At 39.0% G+C, this 24,982-nt stretch overlaps 2 protein-coding genes across 2 annotated transcripts in view; one reads left to right on the top strand and one right to left on the bottom strand.

The window, feature by feature from the left end:
- LOC137277475 (WD repeat-containing protein 48-like) overlaps window positions 1–2,868 on the top strand; it is a 32,454-nt gene extending 29,586 nt beyond the window's left edge. The window contains exons 14-18 of the mRNA XM_067809209.1: window positions 46–117; window positions 736–814; window positions 1,122–1,313; window positions 1,765–1,960; window positions 2,458–2,868. Coding sequence (XP_067665310.1) covers window positions 46–117; window positions 736–814; window positions 1,122–1,313; window positions 1,765–1,960; window positions 2,458–2,604 — 686 coding nt within the window. The 3' untranslated portion in view covers window positions 2,605–2,868. The remainder of the gene's footprint in view (window positions 1–45; window positions 118–735; window positions 815–1,121; window positions 1,314–1,764; window positions 1,961–2,457) is intronic.
- Window positions 2,869–16,431: 13,563 nt separating this feature from the next.
- Window positions 16,432–23,529, bottom strand: LOC137279225 (clavesin-2-like). The gene is made up of 6 exons (XM_067811724.1): window positions 23,441–23,529; window positions 21,540–21,711; window positions 20,099–20,529; window positions 18,843–18,953; window positions 17,409–17,593; window positions 16,432–17,036 (listed from the first exon to the last, which is right to left on the bottom strand). The coding sequence occupies exons 2-6, from the start codon at window positions 21,670–21,672 to the stop codon at window positions 16,928–16,930; spliced, it is 969 nt and encodes a 322-aa protein (XP_067667825.1). The 5' UTR covers window positions 21,673–21,711; window positions 23,441–23,529; the 3' UTR covers window positions 16,432–16,927.
- Window positions 23,530–24,982: the final 1,453 nt, after the last annotated feature.

Raw genomic sequence — 24,982 nt, 5'->3', positions numbered from 1 at the left:
TGGTCAGTGTAGACTGATGAATGATGTAACTCGTTCTTGTTCCAGTTAACATCGGCAGTGCACTGCTTCAGGCATTACTGGAACACTGGCCAAAAGCTCAGGTTGAGGACCCTCAAGGTACTTCCTTGTTTGATGCTTGAGGGTAGGGAAAGTAGGGGAAGTACTGTCAATGACACATTGTAAACACTGATACTTGTGATGTAGAACTCCCCACAAAAACACCTCAAGCTGCTATTTTAACTGATGATGAAGGCTCAAGGCTGAGTGTGGCTTGACAATAGCACTTTCTAAGCGCTAACCTTGATACTTCAGCCCTCACTTGTATACACTGACCTACATAGCCATGATGTAGAACAACACACAAACATCTTCAAGTTACTACTGTGTCTGAGGATACAGTGCTTCCTTGCACTGACCTTAATACTTCCTGCCTCACTTGGGTTGTACAGACCCCTGTTGTAAGCCGAGTCAGATGAGGGTCCCAACAACCCTTGCTTGTAGAGCTGAGTATATCATGGTCTCACTAACCGTCCCAAGTGGTGTAGATTCACAATGTCTGCCATTGAATGGTCAGTGTCAAACCTTAATTGTTTTAAAAGAATATTTTCTCTCTCTCTGACACATAATGTATCAAGCAGTGGAATTATTCAGAAAGGTCTGGTTGCAGTATGTCTGAATGGTTGTATTGGAAATGTATGTGTGGAACACTGATGTGTATGTATTGTGTGTCTGCAGATGGCAGTGCTGGCACAGACAAGTCCTCCGCTTCCAACCCCATGTTCAGTGTGCCTGGACACACACCTGTGATATTTAGGTAGGTGATTATGGAGGTTGACCACAGTAACTCCCAAACAGGACCCAGTACTCTATTGCTGTTGCAAGATTGTTGTAAGAGGTGACTAGATTGGTGATCAGGGATTTTGATTCAGTAAGTTGGGAAGGTATTCTGTATGTCTGTACAACAGGATCATCTGGTCCAGTCCTGAACACTTATAGACTGTCATGATGTGCCTTAGTGACATGTAATGCAATAAACAGTTAACTGTGGTGGCAACACCAGGTGGTCTTTTAAAAAAATGTCTGTCATGTTTTATCAAGTTCATGCTCAAACATTCTTCCAGTGAGGTCGGAGGTCGCACATTGTTCCGCCTGCTGTGCCGGGATGCTGGTGGCGAGACAGAGCAGATGCTGCTGAATGAGACTGTCCCAGCCTGGGTTGTCGATGTTGTCGTCCAGAAGAACATGCCCAAGTTCAACAAGATCCCCTTCTTTCTTCAACCCCACCCCAGTACTGGCATCAAGCCTATCAAAAAGTGAGAACAACGAACAAAGTTATTCCTGTAGTTGCTCTGACATTCCTCAAGGACAGTGTTCATTAGATCAATACACAACAACATTGCTGGCTGTAGCTTAAAACACTCTGCAGTTATGTTCTTTCAGTAACAGGAATTCATACCAAAGATGGGAAGGTGGTGTAGCCTATTGGTTAAAGCATTCAATGTCATGCCAAAAACCAAGATTTGATTACCCACCTCATTGGGACAATGTGTGAAGCCCATTTTAGGAATTCCCCACCATGATATTGCTGAAATATTGCCAGAAGCAGCATAAAACTAAACTCACTCTCTCATTCCAGAAGACCCAAAGCAAACCTTGTCTTTAGTGTTATGAACTCATTTACAAGGTCACTGACACTGATGAATTCTTATCTAAAACAACTAGTTGTTACACTGAGCCATGTATAAGTCCTCCTTGTGTTGCCAGGGACCGACTGTCAGCAAGTGACATGATCCAGGTGAGAAAGGTCATCGAGCATGTATATGAGAAGGTGCTGGGTCAAGGGTCAGATGCTGGGTCACAGACAGCCAATAGTAATGGAGGTCAGGAAAAGGAAGGAGAGAAGGAGGAAGACTTGGCATCTATTGCAGAAGAGAAGGTGGAGCTTACCTGTAATGATCAGGTAAGACATGACAGAATGTTTGTTCAGGATGCTACATATCAGAATGAGGCTGAGAAGGTTTACCCGCAATGTGACTCTAGGAATTCCAGAGCTGAAAAAGTACCATATGTCTTCAGTGTCGAACTGGTTTTATTGGTTTGCCATACTAAAAGTATGAAGCGTAATACTCATTCTGTCAGTGTCAGGTTAGATTAGTGTTGTCTCTGTTACTTAAAGATTGCCCATGCACGCTACAGGTAATTATTATAAATGAGGAACTTACGAGGTAGAATAGGTCTCTTTCCTATGCATACTTGACAGGTCAGGATCAATGACTTTGTTGTCCGCATATTATCATTTTCTGACTGCACAGAATATTGAGTGTTTATCTGTCACTGGATTGCTTGGTTCAAGCTTTGTTATTACAGACTTACGGAATCTTGCTGAGTGCATTGTTAAGCAGCATTGAAACAAACAAATTGTAACATAATAATATGACTGACAATGTTGTCTTGCAGGTGTTGGACCCAAACATGGACTTGAGAACAGTGAAACACTTTATCTGGAAGCAAACAGGCGACCTCACACTACATTATCGTCCTCTCGCAAAGAAAGACTTTCAGTCCTTCTGCAAATATTCCTCTATGAATGCTGGAGAGAGTTAAGACAGTTCCACCATTAATCTCAAATATATCTGCATTCACTCTGTAAATGGCAGTCAGACTCCAGAGTCAGTTTACAAAATCGGGCTGATGCCATGGAGACAGTATGAACCAGCCACATCCTCTGTATGAACTTGGCTGGTACAAGGATGGTGTCAATAGCCTTGACTACTTGTGACTTGTGAATAGGCCGGCCATCCACATTAGCTAGTTCATATATGCATGTATACAAGTAAGCATTAAAGTCAAGATGTTAATGTTTAATGATTTACCACTCAGCTTTTGATTTGGAAAATAAGGTGTGTCATTCTATATATGCATACACCTGAAAATTTGAGAAACAGCTTTGTGTATTATGGAAAAATACAAGTATCTGTATGAGAATTGGAGGTTTACAGTACATATGCTGTAGGATCTGATTCCATACTTCTCCTGTAGGTATCTGTAATCAGTTATTATGTGTGGCAGATGGAATATTCTGTATTCAATTGTCAAAACTGAGATTTTCCCCTTCACAAGTGGAGAAAACACAAGCTGTGTCACATCATTGCTGGGTAGATGTCATTGATTGTGATGTATAATGTTATCTTCAAATACTTGTGACATTGCACTGGCAGGCTGAGACAACTACTGGCTGTTTCACAGTGTGTATCGATTGATACATCCTGCTTAATGTGGCCAGGACATTCTGGTCCTTGACTTGATTGTTACAGATCAGCATGCAATACAGGAAAATATATTCTGGATCGGGCTAGTCATAAGATTTGTAATTACATGAAAAGCTCAGGAGTCACAGGGCCTGAATTGATAGTAATTAATAATTGCATCCCTGTCTCAAACATCAGTCGTAATTGTTTGGTTTTGGGGGGTGGGTGGGTTTTGGAGCCATTCATTGCCATTAAGTGTTTTTTTTGTTTTTTTTCTGTTAACTGATTCCATGGTCAAATGATGGAGGCACATGGTCAAAGCACAGTTTGGGGTTGTGGACCCAGGAGAGGAAATTTTAGGATCTAGTCTTTGATCTCATAATATTTGTAAATCTATGTAAGCGCAAAAAATGGTATTTTGTACTATTTTTAGAATACAGAAATCTGTATTCAGACCACTGACTGTTCCTTTGGGACATCAAATTTTCTGTTGTGATAGATGTTGAGTGGTAATGTTGGTTCATGGACATGATTGTTCATCACTGCAATGATGGAACAGCAACATCCTCAACAGTGACATAATCTCCATCATAATGTTTGTACTGATATCACTTGACATCAAATACCTCGGCCATTATGGTTCTTACCTCCTGCTTGTATGTTTCATCCCTAAGCTGTCATAGGGATTGTCAGATTGAATCCTGTATATCCAGATGTCATCGATTTAATCTGATATCCATGGATATCAGCCAGAATTATAGGTCCACTCTTTTTACAATGGTGGGGAGCAGGGAGATATCTGTATCCACCCTGATATCCATAATTGTTGGGGTGAATCCTAGATCCACCCAGATATCAATGATTGTTGGGGCCACGAAATTATCCCTGATTGTGGGATGGAATCCTTGGGCCACCATCATATCCATGATTGTGGGATGGAATCCTGGATCCACCGTGATATCCACAATTGTCCAAATTAACTTAACAGAAATGAAGATCACATTATCTCAGCTGAAATGGACCTGATGTATTTCACATACTATTGTACATGTCTTGTAGATATGGCCCATGAGTGGAGCCTCAGTTGACCAGGTTTTGTGTTTGTCTGCACCATCCTGCAGGCTCTCACCAAATCAGTTGTATCAGTCTCAGACTTGCCATACTTCATGATGCCAGCTGACAAGCTGGCGTAGAACTAAATTCTTGTTCAACAGCATTAAACCAGTCACTAGCTTCATTCTGTGAAGAATTCTGATGAAGGTTGAGAAACTAAAGTGGCAACTCATCTTATGCCTTTTGTTGGTTTACAAGGCAGATAGACCTAAAAATAAACCTCAAATTTGAAAAAAGTAATAAAACCACTTGATGTGTGTTAGGTGATTGTGATGTACAGAAATTACAAAAGAAGGCACAAGATTTGATCTGTGTGGTTCATAAGAAATGGAGAATAACACTTGTAAAATCACTGTTCAAACAAAAACAACTGACTATCTTCAGATATATTTTCATTTTTCATTAATAGTTGTACTGATCTATATGTTTTTTATGTAGTTAAATTTAATTTTAGGCCATATGTTTTGTAAACCAACTTATAAGAAATGCATGCCAGAATCGCCATTGAAACACATAGCACATGTGGTCTGGCTTTAGACAAGTGACTTTGTTCACAATTACCTGGTCACCCAGCAGTGAATGGGTACCTGATGGAATGAGATGGTCACATGACTGGTACCTCCTAGCATCTCGTTGGATGTATGGGTTGCAATGAAGGTAACTGGGGTAGTAATGCTAGTGCTTAGAGCATATACGTTGTGTATGGAAGTAGTTCAGTGTAACTACTAACATCATTATGGACTTATATTTTCTGCTGTTTGACCATGAGGTGTGTTTGGATGGAAGTGTTTGTTGCCATGCTTGTTGTCAAATGAAATACTTGTGTTGTCATCAGCAACTTTATTACAACAATTCTAATTGTTGAGGTGTGAATACATTTTGTTTTGAAGAGCTGTCTATTCCATGATGTGGTTTACCTGAATGAATGTGAAAACTATGCTCCGCTTTGTGAGTGGCCATTCTCTGTTGTTTGAGAGCCTCATAACTTGATTAACGTGATATTTGAGAGTAAATATTTTGCAATGTGGAACTATCTAGCTTGGTGAAAGTCTAAAAATCTTGATAACATAGGGGAATGTTGCCCCAATTATACCCTGAGATAAAAAACAATCAGTCTTACAGGCCCAGGGGGATGATTTGCTACAGCAGAGGAACAAAGGGTCACATGTTTATTAGGGTTGGTTGGAAGCTGTAATATTGATCATGTGTTGCTGTATGGGAATATTATAGTTACTGGAGGATCTTACAGAACAGGTGCTCTTTGTGCTAGAGTCACATCCTCAAACATCACTTTGTCTGCCGGCCCAAGTAATGTCTCTCAGGAATACTTTACTGACATGAAGTCAAGACCGTGTATGGCAATTAGACAGGTACTTTTTGAGCCCGTGATACAAGCGAGTTACCACATGACACTTGCTCTTTGTTTTGTGTTTGAGGAGAGGGGGGTGGCCGTTTCTGTAAGAAGTGTTCATCATGTCATACTGCATATGCAACATGGAAAAGTTGATTTAGACATAAAGAAAGCAAAATGTGGTTCAGGATTTTGCATCGTCGCTTGCAGAACATGAAGTTTGTTGAATGATATAACTGGGTTCATCCTCCTTTATGGGGTGACATAGACTACAACATTGTTGAGGACCCTCACCTATACATGGCAGAGTCTCAGATTCTTGGTGGTTAGGAGGAAGGCTCTTATAAGTCAGCCACAGCCACTGGTCTGTTTGTCCAAGACAAGTGAATCTGAGAGTAGGTGTTCCCACTAGGGGGTGGAAATAACTGTACAATTCCTAGTGTACTCTGCAGTGCAGTGGCACATGTAAAATCAGTTAACCCCTGATAATTCCACTGCACTGGTCAATTTGATTTTATAAATATACAACAGAATTAACTTTGGAAAGTTGACTGGACATCAGTACAGTTTCATATACAAATTTGATTGCCCGATTGAATAAACGGGAACGTCGAGCAATGCGTTATTTTCCACCCAGAATGTAGTTGTGATATGCAAAAACATAAAAGTGCGAAAAATGCTGTGGATTTGTTTATTAAATATATCCTAATGAAGAGAAGTCGGAGAAAATGTGTGTCAGTATAGTGGCATGATCTTTTCTGCCATGGATGATACGGGGGGGTTGGCTGAAAAGTTCTAAGCCTCACTGTGAAAAAAAGTTACAAAGTCCACGTTTTTAATTTATTTTTCTACATAGTCCCCTTCCAAGTTCACACACTTTTGCCAGCGATGCTGCAAGGCCCGAATCCCGGTCAGGAAGAAATCTTCTTCAGCTACCCTAAAAAAATCAGTCACAGCGGAAATGACGTCATCATTACTTGCAAAATGGCGACCGGCGAGTTCCTTTTTCATTTTGGGGAACAGGTGGAAGTCAGAAGGAGCCAAATCAGGTGAATAAGGAGGATGGTCAATGAGTTCAAAGCCACAATCGCGGATTGTTGACATGGCCACCACCGATTTGTGAACAGGCACATTGTCTTGGTGGAAGTGGACACCTTTAGCGATCATCCCTCGTCGTTTGGCTTTGATTGCTTCTCGCAACTGGTTCAGTAGATCAGATCAGATCCACTGTTTTGACTGTAGTTTTGTTTCTGGGTGAAAGTGATGTGTCCAGGTCTCATCCATGGTTACAAATCGTGCCACAAAATCATCGGGATCTGCTTCAAAACGACGCAAATTGTCAAGGGACGTCTGGAACCTGACACGTTTCTGTTCTGCTGTCAAGAGCTTTGGCACCCATCTTGCAGAAACTTTAGTCATTCCTAATTCGTTGGTGATAATATGCTCAACCCTCTCATGAGAGATGCCCACTACACTAGCAATATGTCAAGTAGTCAATCGTCGATCATCCATCAACAGATCGAGCACTCGCGTGATGTTTTCTGGAGTGATCAAGGCTTTGTCTGCCACGCTTAAATTCTGCAGCCCACTTCTATACTGTGGAAAATGAAGGAGCATCATCCCTTTCTTTAGCAAGTACTTGATGACTGCCCTGTATTCAGTTTTGTCCATTTCTGATGATTTCAGAGGGTAGGTTTACCAAAAGAGCTGTAGTTGAGATAAAACTATTAGTACGTTTGTAGTTCTTGTGTCTATGATTCACTAAATGATTGTCCTCATTGGTGACAAACACCTGTCTCTACCTGGTGGGGAAAAAACACTCAGGCTGAGAACTTTTCAGCCAACCCTCGTAAACCCAAGCAATGTGCAAAAGTCAGGTGCTGTTTAACTTCTTTTGGGTAGTACAAGTTGTAGTCAGTTCTACTCAGACTTTTGATAAATGTGGGGCCAATGGACAGCATGATATTTTAGTCAAGAATAACTTATGCTTAAAGCTCAAACAATATGCTGTCATGGGGTGGGGTGTGTTTGAAAGATTTAGGTGGCTACACTTTGTTTTTCTCATGTATTTCACAGGTGTTGTGCACTAATGTCCGCCATATTGTTCCTATGGTATTACAAGTTCTGTTACTGTGATAATAGAATCACAAAAATCATCTAGCCAGATTTAAGCAAATTGTACAAAGTGTATATTGCCTATTTCACTGTAATATGTGTTATTTTATTTTTGTCAATCGTAATTTAACTGTGAAAGCTAGACAATGTAAATAAAGCCTCAATTACGTGATTTCTTTGTTATTGCTTTTGACATATAAGTCAATCTGTGGTGTTTTATCATGAGCTTGGCATAATGAGGAAGATCTGGAATGAGCAAATCCTGGCATGACATAAATCTGCAAAAGGTTAACTTGGCAAATGCCTATTTATGAAGCACCTGTTTTCTTGAAGTTGATTTGAATTACCAGGATGACAGGATAGTTCTGAGTCCATCACACGTTAATCCTGGGTTTCACTTACCACATGAGAAACTCATTATGTTGATATTGTTTAAGGAGCATAAACTGTCACATATTCAGAAACATTTCGGGCAACTTTCACAAACATCCAACATGTTCAAAGAACAAATAAAGCAATATTCACTGAGATTTTATTTGAAAGCTTATGTAAAGCCTACAGTAAACTGTAACACTGTTATGGTATTAAACACCATATACAAAGATGTGAGCCCTCCACCCCAGGGGACACTCCATCAAGTTGGATCATACAGGCCACTGTACAAACATGCTTCTAGTCCATCACACAGATCTCGTGCTTCATCAAAGTAACTAAACAAAAATAGAGGGCAATCCACTTCCTGTAAATAACATGTCCTAACATCTATTATTTTGGGATCCTTGAACACGCTACGAAGTTATAAAACATCCATGAGTGTTCACTAGACTTCCCTTTAGTTATTATGGCATAAACTGATAAAGAGAAGAAAAAGGCTTGTTCTTCATTTTGCAATAAACTAAGGGTCATGTTTAGATACAATTGTGTTGATTTTGAAGACATTAGAAAATACACTTGTTGATGAAATATATGCAAATGTAAAGAAACATGCTTTTGTTTCAAAATTGACAACTTGCATGACAATTTCCCCCCAAGTTCTAATTGTTCAGTACCAGTTGCAAAAAGAAATCCTACCACTCTCATCTCTTGCTATCATTGTAGTGTCTTCACCAGGACAGAAAGCATGTTCCTCAGAGCCAAAACACTGCAACATCCAACTTGATGTTTCCATGGGAATGCCTTCATGTTGAGGCATGCCCCTCACAAAGGAAACCCCTGTTGAAAGAGGATGATGGTGTACTTATTATGCATTTCACGGCTTGAGCCTCAGAATTGAACTGCTGACAACAGTTGCCATGGTTACAGAGGGTAGACAGGTAGGTTGCAAGATGGCATCACAAACTCATCACTGATGGCTGGTTGAACTATAAAAAACAAATACTGTAAAGAATTTGATTAAACAATCATATCAAAGAGTGGCATTAGATTTGTGAGATGGACATGTCATGCAGTGACATTAACACCTGCAGATGGGTGATAGCTGATCAATATTAACTGCTCGGGCAGCTCGGTAATGATTGCACAAAAATTGAGATCGACTCCTCCATAGAGGCTGTCAGCATTTGTAATGACAATATCTTGAGAAGTCTTTGTCATAACTGGACTAGAACAAGATATTGGGTAAAGCCAATTCTTCACACACAAAAAAATATACTAAAAACTGAACTTCAAAAACAGCAAATACATGAACAATGACAGCTAAACCTTGATCAGTAACTGATCTCCTAATAGGGTGATGTTACATGAAGCTAGAGCAAAATATCAGTTCCGGCCGAACCCTCATCATTACTATGGTCTAGTATCTGTTCTGGGAAAACCCTACTTACTGTGGTCTACTATTTTTTCAGGGACATCCCTTATCACTGTAGTCTCTTGGTTCAAAGAAAAACCTTTTCACTATGGTCTACTAGTGGCTCTAGGAACTGCCTTATTATGGTCTAATGTCGGTTCTGGGAAAACCCTTATCACTATGGTCTCAATTGTTGTTGGTCAAACCCTTACCACTATGGTCTAATATTGACTTTGGCGAAACCATTATCTACGATATTGTTTTATATAAAAAATCAACACAGGTGACTGCAAACACTGGAAAAGAACACCTATTGTATTGTTTGTGGCAGAAGCCATATCATCTGGGCTGGTTGTGATAGCACCCTTATCAATACTACAGCATAATATCAGTTCTGGCAAAACAACTTTCATCTTTCAACACTGGCAACAACTAGATTTCTGTTGTTCCACAAATTAACAAGGTACCACTGTCCAAGAGAAATATTTACACTGATCAATCTCTTTCCAACTACAAATAACCTATAAATGAGATGAAGTATATTAGTATTTAGAAAGGAAGTAGTTTTAAACATCCCCTGTATCTCTCTCTGACTGTTACTAACAACTGAAGAAATTACCTTTGAGATCACTTCAAATTATATGCAAAGCATAACTGCAGATATAATCTTACCAATCACATAGAAAAGATAGATGTTAAGTCCTTATATTTAATTTCTTTGGTTTATGAGGCTGACCAAACAGGAAATAGTACAAGTAGAAATTTACGAGGTCATTGGAAAACTTTATTTGTTGGTTTCTTAACAAATAAGTGACACTAAATACCACATAATAACTTATCACTAATGTTCGTATGAAATGGGGAATGTATAAAGATCTAAGAAAGACAAAAAACAAGGTATGTTTTGTTAATGTTTCCCATTACTCATTTCCTTTCTGCAATACTGAACGTTAGGGAAAAAAAAACATTATAAAAAACAAGTAAATATACAAGGCGTATTATTGTCATGGACAAGTTCTTTGGACCACTAGTACACACATATGTATCCAATTCTGCCATTCTTATTCATTTCAGGTGCTACTAAAAGCTGTAGCAGTGTATAAAGCTTTGAGATTAAGCAGAAACAATTCTACATCTGTTAAACATGACTTGGTACAAGAGATAAAGTACCCCAAAAACACAAGAGATTCAAAACAAATAAAACATTTACAAATAATTTTCATGCTAGCAAAAAGCACTAACATGATAATCGACAAAAAGGCAAAACGGCAGTGACTACAATAGCATTGTGATTCACAACAAGAACAACAGCCATGATGACAGTAGAGTATATACACGGCCTACAGCTCTGCTTGTGACTTTGATACGGTATATACAAATGGTGGGACTTTATATATATAAACAACAAGTATATAACAACTAATGTAAACAACATACAAGCAGGCCAATAAATGACCTAAAGTAGAAATCCTGGTAATGTGGAAACTTACAAAAGAAGAACTTAATTTCTACGGCAACCAATCTCAATTAGAGGAAGCACTCTTTTAGCCTTTACTTTCATCATTGTCCAGTGTGTTGTATCTCAGTTCCATGACAACACTGAAAGTAACCTCACCTCACTTATCAACAGCTTACCACAGTGAGAGATTGAGTATTAAACTGTTTTTCGCAACATTTCACTGCTGGGGACACTGAAATGCTTCACATATTGTACAATGTGGGGAACGGAACTGAGTAAATGCCTTATTCATCAGGATACCTACCCCACTTGTTCCCCAACTTTCTAAAGAATGTAGAAACAATGGCATATGACTGAACTGCTGTCTGTAGTACTGTCAACCAAACCAAATAAAACACTAGTCTGTGGGCTGTCAAGGGTATTAATCATCAGAACGGAGATATATTACACTGGATTATAACAATCAGATCATGATCTTGAACTCTGTAATGAATGGCTGACTAACAGATAGGACATTACAGGAAGGTGATGCAGATGACAAGTACCTAGTTCATGACTGAGTGTGATCAACCACAAAGTGGTCCACTATCACCAGAGCCAAAGATGTGCCCTGGTTTGAAAAAGGGTTCTACTTTTTCATAAAGTTAAACATTTTTTCAGTATAATTTTTAGCAAATTCTATTGAAATTTCATTCCTAGAGTACTGCCTCCCTGCATTGTTAAAGTCACTGTGTCTCCTCTTCACAATATTACAGAGGAACAAAGGAAATACTGTTACTGTATACACTGTAAAGTTCAGCTCTATATTGATCAATTAGCTACTAGAAAGAAAACATTTCAGACCTACCAAACCTATTACATTTACAAAGTCCTACAAATACAAGCATATACATGCTAATGTGAAAACATGTTTTGATGTTTGCATGAAAATCCATGACTATGTCAAACAATTATCAAAATATTTTCACAAGTGAACAGCGTCATACTGTATGTAGTATGGCAACATCTAGGTTTTGAAATAAGTGTACAATAGCAAGTGGCCTTTCACCTGTGAAAGAATATGTCTTCATTAATTATACAAAATGGTCTGGACACCAAAACATGACTCAGGTCCCAGAAGCTCTTCACAACCCATACCTCTACAAACAAATATTGAAAGAAGACAACACCCATGCATGTCAACATAAATATCATGACACTTCCTTTTCAAGGGTTGGCACAGTCCATGGCACAATGAAACAGGGACTACATATTATTCAAGACAAACTCTCAATGGCAAATGTTCAGGTGGTGCTGTTTTGAACATGTATGTTGTTTAATGCCTCTTAAGCAATAGTATAGCAAAATGTCAGTAGACCTTAAACACAATAAACAAAAACATGATGATTAATGCACTACTGGAGGTCTGTGAAGTTTTGGTGGAATAGTTTCAGAGATGTCACAGTAAAGGTTCTCCACATACACTTTGGCATCAGTGCCTTTTGATGAAAAATTAAATACTGTCAAAATAATTTAAAATGTAAGTTTTATGATAAAATTGATATTTTACACTTATCCTGACTCATATTTTATTGCTTCCCTCCCATTCACTCTGAAGGGTTAGTGGAATCTAACATCGCTTCAAATTCCCTAGAAGCAAACGTACAGTCACTCACCTTGAGCCACCTCCCCTTTTCCCACCAAAAGTGCCACGTGACAGCACACATGTCAAACCTCACTCTCTCTGACAGTACGCTTCCACACGGGCCTACAAGGAAGCCCTAGTGGTGAGAGGGGATTGTTGGGAGTTCTTCATCTTGTGTTAGGATAGGGATAAAATATCAATTTTATCATAAAAATTATATATCTTTCCTTATCCTGACTCATGCTTCATTGCTTACAAAATCTGACGGCATGTCAACCACCTCTTGAATTCCCTGTTAGAATGTACTCAGATCAGTGTTCACTTTTATACACCCCATGGGAATTCTTGCAGCTGCATACTGGATTTCTGCCTAACAACGTATGAGAAGTAATCTTCACAGATTATGTGGATTTAGATATAATAGACACCTTGTTGTCTGGATATCTGGAATGACCCCCCCCAAGAGTTTGGACCATTTTTTGGACTATTACCAAAAACTGGTGTCGCGACCAATATGTTAAGGTAAGGACTTTACCAAAGCTGAGTCTTAGTTCACTCAAGTGCTGACTTATCTAGACAGGGGAACATGGACTGTCTGCCGATGGCAATGGATCAGTTGCCTGACATCAACAAGTCTGTGTGACAAGGTGAGATTTTCTTCAACGTCAGTTTTGCCATTGTGAGTTGCTGCACTACCACTGGAGGCCCAAATTGATGTATACCAGATATGTCATCTGTAGCTCATCGATAGTGATTGGCAAAGACTGTCTGATCTCCAAAAGCAGCCTTCCATAATTGATGAGATCTAGCAGTACCCATGGAGGGCGAATGTCAAGGCCAATGCTCTTACTTCAGCAGCTCTACATGCTCTTAGGTTCACTGCACTGATCCAAAAAGAGATGGTTGTCTGTGAGACTTCTACAGTCGATGCGAGAGACAAAGGGGTAAACAGACGCCTGAACTTCCTTCTTCTTGCTGCACTTCTTTTTAAGTAGATCTTCAAAGCTCTTACTGAACACAATGACAAGTCCTGTGTGTCATTAGGACCCAGGATATTCAACAGAGCCAGAACATAAACCTGACAATCTGGCTGTCCCGGCAATTGATTCTTTGGAATGAAAGTCTCAGCGAAGTCCTAGGTGGACAGGTGCATGATTGCCAGCTTCAAATCTTGTACAGCTGAAATTTAAGGCGTTCATTTCAGACATTCAGGCTGCAGTTGCAAAGGTGAGTAGATATATTGTTGTCAGAGTCAGCAACTCAAAAAATGTCTGCATCAAAAGCTCGTAATCTTCACTGATGAGGTTCTGCAATAGAGGTTGATGTAAAAGTCCACGGTCAAGTTGTTCACATGTATCGATTGATTCTTTAGTTGTGCTCTCCAGTGTAGAAATGCTTTTACTACTGCTTTCAGTTCTAACTGGTTGATGTAGAGGCTCCTCTCTTCTGTCGACCATGAGCCTGCAGTGACTTTGTCGTTGAAATGCACAAACCCATCCTTGGAGGGACGCATCTGAGAGATGGAGGATGTACACCGACTCTCTCAAACAAGTTAGGCCGCAAACATTCAATATCACCATCCACCACACCGTAATGCTTTAGATGTTGTGGTTCTGCGTATCATTGAGATGTTTCATCAGGAAGTGCTGTAGGTCTAAACTGCAGTCTTCCTCTGCATGTAAGATCCTGTGCCAACATGCCTGACTACTTTTCCACTTGCCCTGATTTCATGACACAATATTTGATGTTAATGTTTACTGCACTATTTATCGCAGAGTAATATATTTAAAAGAATGAGAGCTATAAATTACTATTATTGCGAAATGTAATAGGCATATTATGAGCAGATATGAAATGAAATGCAAGTTTATTTGCAGTTTGAAATCTTCGGTGGAATCTTCATACACCCCCATAGGAGCGCCCTCAGCCGGAGTAACTTCTGTTGTTGTTGGCATGACGAAAAGACCCACAGTAACTGACACAAGAGGTCTAAAACTTCTTCTCTTTGAACCGCTATTCCTGCAAAACAGGATCTCAGATGACTACGTTGTGATGATTGCTGTCCGCTAAGGTGATTCAGTAAAAAGTGAGGTTTGACATGTGTGCAATCACGTGGGAACGTTTGGTGGGGAAAAGGGGAGGTGGCTCTAGGTGAGTGATTGTATGTTCGCTTCTAGGGAATTTGAAGGGATTCAAGTTTCCACCAACCATTCAGAAGGAAAGGGAGACTAGCAATAAAGCATGAGTCAGGATAAGGAAAAGTAAGTACTTACTAGTACTGAAAAATAACTCAGGACCATTAAAGCATCCAAGGTAATGAAAAGACAAAATGAGAATAAACGTTGACTAATCTGACTGAAAATAGTAGTGTACACCACCAAGTGTTGCAATGCACACAACCTAGCAATGCCACTCAAATCACAAAGTTCTAATACTGTTCTGATATCAGTGAAGCAAATCTCTCTCACAAGAACTAATTGCACAGTAACAAACATAATAAACTTTCAATTTTTAAACAGCATAACATTATAATGTCCTAAACTCACTCACAACCCTGACATGTGTAATTCCTTTGTTACAATGAGAATGAAATGTTCAAATTAAATGACAACACATGATTACATGGATGAACACAGACTTGGAGGTTACACAGGGCATGCAAATATTAGCAACACCAACTATTCACCCATTCTGACATGGGCAGTGTCTTATTCTGTGTCGACATTAAAATGAAAATTTCTATACTAAACAGGTGAGCCTCTTTGTTAAATTTAATATTGTTTTGTCACAGTTGACAAAACGCACCAAATCTGTCACGTTGAATCCAACAGGCCATCTCACAGAAATGATAACCGACATGTGGCATTTCCTTTACTAGGTGACTATGTTCAAAGTCTGCCCCCAAGTTGTGAATAGATACCCGTATGGATGAGTTGTAATTTCCAGTGCCTTTTAAGGCCACAAGGCTGGATAATTCCCAGGGAGCTCAGAATGAAAACTGAGTATATATTGTTCTATTGCCTGGGGTGATAATTGTTGTACACTTGCAGCGTACAGGAGTATGGAGTTTGGCGTTATATAAGGAGAATTATTATAACTGAAAAGCATTTCAGTACAGGCCTTACACACAGGACCTAATAGGACCACCTCTATTGTAAAGTGCACTGAGCATCTACCCACAGAATTGAAAGCCAGTGACTTGATACTATGTCTTACAAAAAGGTTTTAGAAAGTGGTACTAGTTACCCAGCCTGGCCCTGTTCAATACTGAGCTAAATGTCTGCATACTTTGTCTGAGAGGTGTACTGAACTGCTATGTAGTATCTCACACATACACACACACATTGCTTCATAAATGCAATAATCTTCAAAGCAACCTTAAACTCCAGATTTTGGCCAGGTAAACTGGCAACTCATGAAACAGTGGTCTATCAAGGTTTGCCACAATCAACAAATGAACTACCTTAAAGGAGTTAACATTCATACTCTCGTGTGACTGGTCTGTGTGTTGACTAGAACACCACTGAGTATTATCTAAAGTCATTGCTGTGACCACTGAAGAGTTAAAACTAACTTACACATCTGGATGCTTCAGAACAAACCAAATAGTTGTCTAGTTTGAAGAAACTACCTACATCCTTTTCTAGGATTTAGATATTGACACAGAAACAAAAAATATGTATAAGTGCATCAGTGACTAAAATATTTCACAGAGAAATTATATCAAGCTGTTGGTTTTTGGTTTTTTGTACAGTGTGTATCAAGCCTATGGGATTAAAATATTTTCACACACACTAATTTATCTCAGCAGACTTTTGTTTCAGAATCAAGAAACATTCAAGCAGATTTTATACCAGCATGAATTTGTGATATAGACAGCATGTGAGTGATATCAATAAGATCAGGATCATTACAGGAGGATGTTTGATGACAGTCTCAACTAAACAAAACTGGTATCATATTTTGGGCAACTAGACTTCACAAACAATTTTGATTTTTCATCAGTTAAATGTGCTAATCATGTTTGTAAACAAATGTGTACATCTTAGGTGATTACTTTGTTGTCTTGACACTTGGTAAAGAAGAGACTACGCAGTTCTAGCGATACATTCACTAACAGCACAATTAAGAAAACAGAAGTATTTAACGTCAATCTTTTGACAAACAAAACAATACCAACGAACAATAAAAACTCAGAACATGGTAACCAGTCTACAATGATCACACAGCTTCAATCTATGAGGAAGAACTCTTCATCCAAATAGGTTCCCTGTCTTTTTTCTTGCAGGCACTGGCCTTTACTGGAGAAGTGATCCAAGGGAAAAGTCTCGGACCTATTTCTGAAAAATACAATGGCCACTATCAGATACTGCCACCATAGTTTGTGAGAGTGTCAGTTAAATTTTATGCCACTGTTAGCAATATTTCAGCAATATTATGATGGGGGACACCAGAAATGGGAATCACACATTGTACCCATGTGGGGAATCGAACATGACAAGTGTCATTCGCACACTTTAACCACTAGGCTACCCCACTGACCTGGTATTTCATATGAAAAGGAACACAAATCATAACATTAAGAAATGACATCATATTACATCAGTGCTCATAAAATATAACACAGATTGGCTCAACATCCATGATGTAGACATGAATCCAAGTTAAATTATTATTGCACTGAAGAGTTACAATACTTCATAATAACCTACTTGAGCTGTGAGCTGTTGGGCCAGTATATATGTTGGTCTCCGAAGCTGAAATTCTCATCACCTATGAGCTCTTTGGCCCAGGACTGGTTGTTGTAGGGGGGTTGGGTCCCTCCCAACTCTGCAGGCAAGATGTCTTTGTTGATGTGCTGGTGGAGGGTTGTCAAGTTGATACCGTGCATCTGGATCTATCAACAAAGTAATGCACATTGCACTTTATGTTCTTCCAGATGCTACCAATCATGACATAACTCCAGCAGTGAGTTACATGAAAATAAGTGGCAAATAATTACCTAGAAATATCTTCTTCATCTTCATGCCAAGTTGACTGTATTTGATGTAAACAATGATACATCACAATAACAAGTTATATGTGTTATATAGCAAACGTCATGAATAACCATCAGGGATTGATTTAACAGATGCTGACATCAGCTGCAACCTAAGATAAAGACCTAGCTGCACCAGCCAAATTCCAGTTGCAAGGTAGTGTGTTAAAATGTCAGAGGTTTTGGTGCACATAAACATGTCCATGATGTAGTAGTGCTAGTACCCATGAAACCACAGAGACACCGCTGATCTATAGCCAACATGTGTCTATGAATAGCAATGTTTCGGTACCACAGCTATTCAAAGTTTAGAAGAAAAATGAGCTGACATATCTATTCCTGCTGATATTGTTAGATTTATTGTTGATTTATTTCTAAAAAATTGACTTGCACCTCTTGCAAGTTAGACTCATAACTAGGCTGCATTATGCAATATTGGGCTGCACCGGTGCAAGTAACAACGCACTAAATCAAGGCCTGACCAGTGAGATGAGTTATACAACAAACCTCCCAAATAACCAGTGAGACATTATACATAACAAACCTCCTGATCATCAGTGAGACATATCATGTATCAAACTACCCAACAACCAGTGAAACATGTTATGCAACAAACTTCCCAATAACCAGTGAAACATGTTACGTAGCAAACTTCCCAATAACCAGCGAGACATGATAAACAACAAACCTTCCAATAACCAGTAAGACATGTTACATAACAAACTTCCCCATAACCAGTGAGAACGCATGATCTTGGGTTTCTGCCTGCCCAAAAGATGCAACACAGGTAATTGTGGCCCCAGGCAGAGTGTCAGGTTATGAGATCATTGGAGACATGAAGAGTGAATGTGTGAGTTTGCTTTTACACAATGTTTATCAATATTCCAACAATATCACAGCAGGGGACACTAAAAATGGACTTAACACATTAACCATGCAGGGAATTGAACCCAGGTCTTCAGCATGATGAGCAAAATGTTCTCCTTAACCACTTGGCCCAGTAGATAGGAAAGACCTACGTTACTGAGCAACCTAACATCATCTTCATGTCATTCATTCCAGTTGCACGATACAAAATGATTGCTTCTCTTAGTCAGCTTATGATTACCTTATTTCTATTCTTCTCCTTAAGGAACGGACGTAACATTTTGAAAATTGCTTCGATGTACCATGGTTGGTTCACAAAATGTATGGCAGCAAATCTGGCTGGGAAACAATCCTGAAACATAAATAAGGGCTAATTTAATAATGATAATAATAATTAACTTGTATAGTGCCTAATTTCCAGGCTTGGCCTGCTCAACAGTGCTTATAAGGAAGCAGTAGGTGAAAGTTAAAGGATAAACAAAAAAGGTTTTAGAGATTTTTTTATTTTTTGAAGGACTGAGTCGACAAATTTGACACCCATTGGGATGGTGTTCCAGAGTCAAGGAGCATACACAGAGAGGGCATTTTCAGCAAGTTCAGTAGACGTGGATGGGATGGAGAGTTGTTGCTTGGTTGAGGATATTAGAGTTCTTGTAGGCTGGTACAGATTATGAAGTTCTTTGAGATACTGTGGTGAGGAGTCCATATTAAGTGTGTAGTACATGGTAAGATGTTTGAATGTCATATGATGCTTAACAGGGAGTCAGTTTAGTTGCCTTAGTATGGGTGAGATGTGTTCAGCTGGGCAAGTATGGGTGACTATTCGTGCTGCTTTGTTCTGGATTCCTTGAATGAGCGAGAGTACAGTTGATCCGGACAAAAGTCAGTTACCATAGTTTAATCTAGATGTGACAAAGAAATTTATTAAGAGTTTTGCAAGTGTCTGTATCAATGTACTTGCAGATTTTGCCCATTTTTCTAAGATAGTAATTTGCAGTTTGAGTGGTTTTAAGTGACTCAGCTTTATTGGACATCCAGCAGTCCATGATAACTCCAAGGTTCTTGACACATGATGATGTTAAATTAAACCACACCATTCATGTCCACAAGTTATGTTGACAACAGTATCACTTGTGAAAACCAAATGTCACTATGAAAACTGACATGAGTAATAAGCTGAAACAACAGCAAATAATCTTCATATTACATAAAACTGTAGACATCAAACTAATCAGACACTGAGATACTTTACCATCACTGTGATAAACTGTTAATTTTGTCCCTCAAATCCTTTTGTCAGTGGACAAAATAGAAACAGAAGTGAGAGAAATTGTAGTACTAGTATCTTTTTCTTGAAGTAAAAATGGTAAATAGAAAAGGTTTGAATAAATTTTCACCAATATTCCATATTGCTTTGGCCTGAGGATCACAAAAACCACCAAAAAATATAAACCACCTAAAGTAGTATAAGACATGGCATTAAATCAGTATACTTACTTGTAAACCTTCTATCATCAATTTCAAAATTTTAGGATTTAACCAAGTTGACTGTTTGAAGGTAAACTGACTCCAGTCCACAACCACAACAAAACCATTTATCTGCACTTCATCTCTGTCTACCAGCTTCTCTAATGTCAAGAGTATAGCTCGATATATTGCAGCAAGCCCATAACGGGAATTGTCCCAGTTTGCAGAATAAAGCACCAAGATTCTTCTTCCAAATACATCCGGTTCGGGCAAGACTCCAGGCAAGCCATCATACAAAGCTTCTTTGACACCAGGTTCCGAGGCCTGGAACCTTTTGAATAGGTTGGGGTTGTTTTGTCGATACTCAAAATACCGGGCATATAGTTTGAAGGCTTCAAGTGTGTTGAATTTTCTGGCTCTGAGAAACCTGATGATAAACCCCTCATCTTCTCTTAAAAATTCTGAAAACATAAGACAACATAATAACTTGCATGTATCACCCTTTGAGGTTAAACAATGTAGAAAGGAAAGCAGGTTTAAATCTCTATAGAAACAGGGCCCGGGTGCAACAAACAACAAATCCTTAATTCACATCAGGATCCCAACACAATGGACTCTAAACAAGATGCTTCTCATATTACTGTTGGCAAAAATGATGAAAAAAATCAAAGACATCACAATCACTGTTGTTGATGCAGATTATAAATACAGAATACAAAGATTTAGTTTGTATGGGGACCCAAACATAAAAATACTGTGTCATACAATGAAATTGTGCTCAATTTGTGTACATGGCACGGGAAATAGTGGAATGGCATGTAAATATTTTCAATGTCCAGTGGCATCACAACAAAAATCCTACACAAAATCACAATGACAATAAATAGAAATTGACCAACTCAGATGATTCAAAACTTATATTGCACCCTATCAAATTCTATACCAATTATACCCTCAATCTAACAGCTTAACACGGGCATGGAGATTTGAATACCAACACACATAACATGTTTGAGACAATAACATAGTTTGTGAGTAGTTTATGGGTTAGTTCATGGGCCTGGAAAAGATGAACTGGACTATTCCTACAGTCACATGATTGTGTTCCAGTTCTAATTTTACTCATAAACATGATGTTTACTTATTTATTAAACCATAAATTATAAAGACAAGATTATTGTGATGTTTTAGGTTGGATCATCAAAAGCTATGGGTACACTTCTTTTTATACAAAGAAACACCTATATCATCTATCTAGTGCCCAATGGCACCCATAATAATGCCTCTGTATCCCTGTATGTCCCTTTTACACAGTTAATGTCTTTAACCATTACAGCAGATACAAAGCTAAAACAACTCCATGACAAGCATAATTAGCCTATTTGTCCAACTATCGAACAACAAGATTGGAATGTTTGAGCACTAACTGCCACACTATCCTAACTTTCTACTTTATCCCTACAAAACGTACTGATATCTGGCCTGGTTATGATCTGTTCCTGCACTGCCGACACACTCTCTTGCCGTTGTTCTGGGACTTCACGGAGCTCATGGCGGGCTTTTCGGATCAGCTCTTCTGGTAGCCCCCATCCATACTCCGCCATATCACGATCCACGATTTAGGAAGAACAGTGTCACCAAACCTGAAAAAAGTGAGTACATGCATAGGGGATAATCAAGCCTCATATCTATACGTTAAAATAGCCTTACCATATAGACCACTTACTCATCCCTTAATAGTCTTATTTGATATACAAAAGAAACAAGTTCCTTAAAACTTTAAGAAGAGTATATCAAGAATCGGGGAATAACTTACTAATTGTCTGTCATCTAATCAGAGAAGATCAGATAGCTAATTCTGAAAAATGGCTTTACAGTAATTGACAGAGTTTAGTTTTGCTCCGTACTCAGCAATATTCCAGGTATATGGCACAAATATTCGAATCTGGACCAGACAATCCAGAGATCAACAGCATGAGTATTGATCTGCACAACTGGGATACAATGACATGTGTCAACCAAGTCAGTGAGTCTGACCATAGTTGCCTCTTACAACAAGCATGGGATACTGAACATCAATTCTAATAACACGGATCTTCAGAGGTCCACTGGCTTTTCAGCCTGCTTCTATTACTGTTTACAAAAACAGTGCTTGTGCCTTGTTCAAGACATAGTTGTTTAACAATGAACAATATGGAGTACACACACTTCTGTAACAGTGCCGCTATGTACTTGACCCACTGTACTGCCTCTAATGATGGTAAACCAAATCTGATGTCTTTCCATCGAACTTTCTAATTACTCATTCATCTTGTTTAGATAGTTACTGAATTCACAAGTAGTGCTGTATATACAGATTTCTGAGTTAACCTGCATGTTTCATCTCAGTGTATACAGTCTAAACAAAGGTAAACTTTCTATGGACAGTGTAACAATGGGGTTTTCATCTGCCTAAAACAGGAACAGGGAAATCTGGATGGAAAGTAGAATACTTTACAGTAGCATTTTATGATCAAAGAACAGGAAGAATCTCGAAAAATAGTGAAGATCATAAATTGTTTAAAGTTTGGAATTTGGACTCATCTATTCACTCAGTAAAAATATTGCCTCATTTGGGAATCATAATGTGATAAAGAAACAAAAAAGAGAGACAGAGTGAGTTTCCAGTTTTACGCCACTTTTAGCAGTATTTCAGCAAAATCATTGTTGGGACACCAGAAATGACCTTCACACTTTGTACCCAATTGGGAAATCAAATCCAGGTCTTCTGCATGACAAACAAACACTTTAACCACTAGCCTACCCATCGCCCAAAACAAAAACAACGATATGCAAAACTTTCCTTTCCTTGCATATTACACTACATTCATATACCTGTGCTAGTTTCTCTACCCCTACTTGTCGATGGTATGAGTTCGACACAAACTGCAAATGATACCTAGCAAAAAACATCTAGGTACACATACAACTCGATCCCTTAATGCATATGCTTACGATGCTGAGACTTCACTGAAAAGTCCAAAAGTGAGATGAAATGCCTGCACTAGCTCACTGTCAGAGGAAACGTGAACATTAGCGACCATGGAATTTGAAAGATAATGTCATTAAATAGTAAACCAGATGCCTAACCACAGGTCTGGTTACTCCTATGGGACCCCAGGTTCTCCTCAGCACCCACCCTACCCGAGTTACCCGTCCCTGCACGGCCTTGTCGAATGAAAATATAATGTGACAGGTCCCATGCTCGTGCTGATTCCAGTGACTGCGGTCAAATACACTGTTATGAACGCGCTGCTTGTAACGCTGTCCTGATTTTAATATCCAGAAGTAATAACAATGACATAATATAGAGTTTAGAAGGTTATATCAAACCTGCAGGTGTTAGGTTGTGCCAGTATGACCGAGTGCGTCGGCTTCTCTGCAGCAAGATATTCATGCAGCCGACATATAATAGTGGGAGCTGTTATTGTACCGGAAGTGCCATAATTAAATTCTACAATTTACTATTTACTGACCTTTGGTCCACTAAAAGTATCTCTAGTACTATGTTTGCGTTGCATATTTATGTTTTTCATGTATCGAAGAAACAGTTACGTATTTATATTCATAAATACAACTTTACTAAAGGTAGCATTGTTGAGGAGATTCTGGCACAACTATACCTCCCCCATTCACATTCTTTCAATGAGAAAGATTTTTGAAAGGGATGGCAAAGCGATTATAGTCTAGTAAATACAAATTATGCGGAAACGTTTCCAAAAAAAGTTGGGGAGAAGAAAATCTATTTGAAGATATCCACGAGTAATTGGTAGAAGTGAATTCATGAGAGTACTTTGCCCATCATGCAGTGTTTGGAAGGATGTTGAAGTGGTCAACGTGTAGAGCAACGGCGGCTTACTACCAAATGAATAAAATCAAAGCGTTGGTTTGTGCATTTCGGCATATATGTGGCTTACATGGTCATTATAAACGCGGTGAGAATAATATTGTTTTTCAGGATCAGTTACAGTTACATATGTATTCATTTATTTATACATCTCCCTCTCCATTCACAATTGACCTGGCCTATACTCAAAGCTGTCCTTACATTCAGTCAGTTTGTGCGGTGTTTGTTGTTTTGTGTCATAGACACAAACTTACATGGTTGATCATGTTCTTCTCGGCGCCTGATCAACCAGAAGTTGGTGCATGCTTGCATGATTCCACGGACTGCACGGCTAATGAGTGAGTGAGTGAGTGAGTGAGTTAACTTTTGCGCCGTTTTAGCAACATTCCAGCAATATCAAGGTGGGAGACACCATAAATGGGCTTCACACATTGTGCCCATATGGATAATCGAACCTGGGTCTTCCACCGTCTTCGCCACGTATTCACGTGGTTCGAAAAGAGCTTAAATGTTTAAGGTTTGACGTAAAGTCTCTTCAAATTTCTGTGCACGTCAATAAAGGTGCTATAGCTAGCTCACTTGTAAGTCCGAGCACACTCAAGAACACATACGCACGCACACACGTGGATGGACGTCGCTACGTTGAACTTACTTTCTTTAGTGCAGGACATACATGTGCGCACATGTCTTGGACAAGTGTTAGAATTCGCTCAAATGTTGATATTGCATGGTAAATATACATTATTAGCCTCTTAAAATAGGGTACAATCGTTAGCTAACATAGGGAGTTTGAACTGAGAAGGATATGAGTGGTACTTTGTGGGTACAGAATTTTCATGTAACTGGCTGTATTAAGAGAAAGTGGTACTCGTTTTCCACAGATCCTTTGTAGTATGCACAACGCAGTCTTTAATTTTTTTCAAGCGCGTGGGGAACAGTGACTTCGGACGAGAGTTCGGCAAGCCTGGGATATTTGTTACGTTGTCAACTCGTGTTGATATATTTAATATCAGGAGACAGTTGGGTGA

The sequence above is a fragment of the Haliotis asinina genome, chromosome 3 (assembly GCF_037392515.1).
Source record: "Haliotis asinina isolate JCU_RB_2024 chromosome 3, JCU_Hal_asi_v2, whole genome shotgun sequence".
In the NCBI taxonomy this organism is placed as follows: Eukaryota; Metazoa; Mollusca; class Gastropoda; order Lepetellida; family Haliotidae; genus Haliotis; species Haliotis asinina.
Note: the sequence above shows the minus strand (reverse complement) of the source record. Positions and strands in the feature narration are given on the sequence as shown.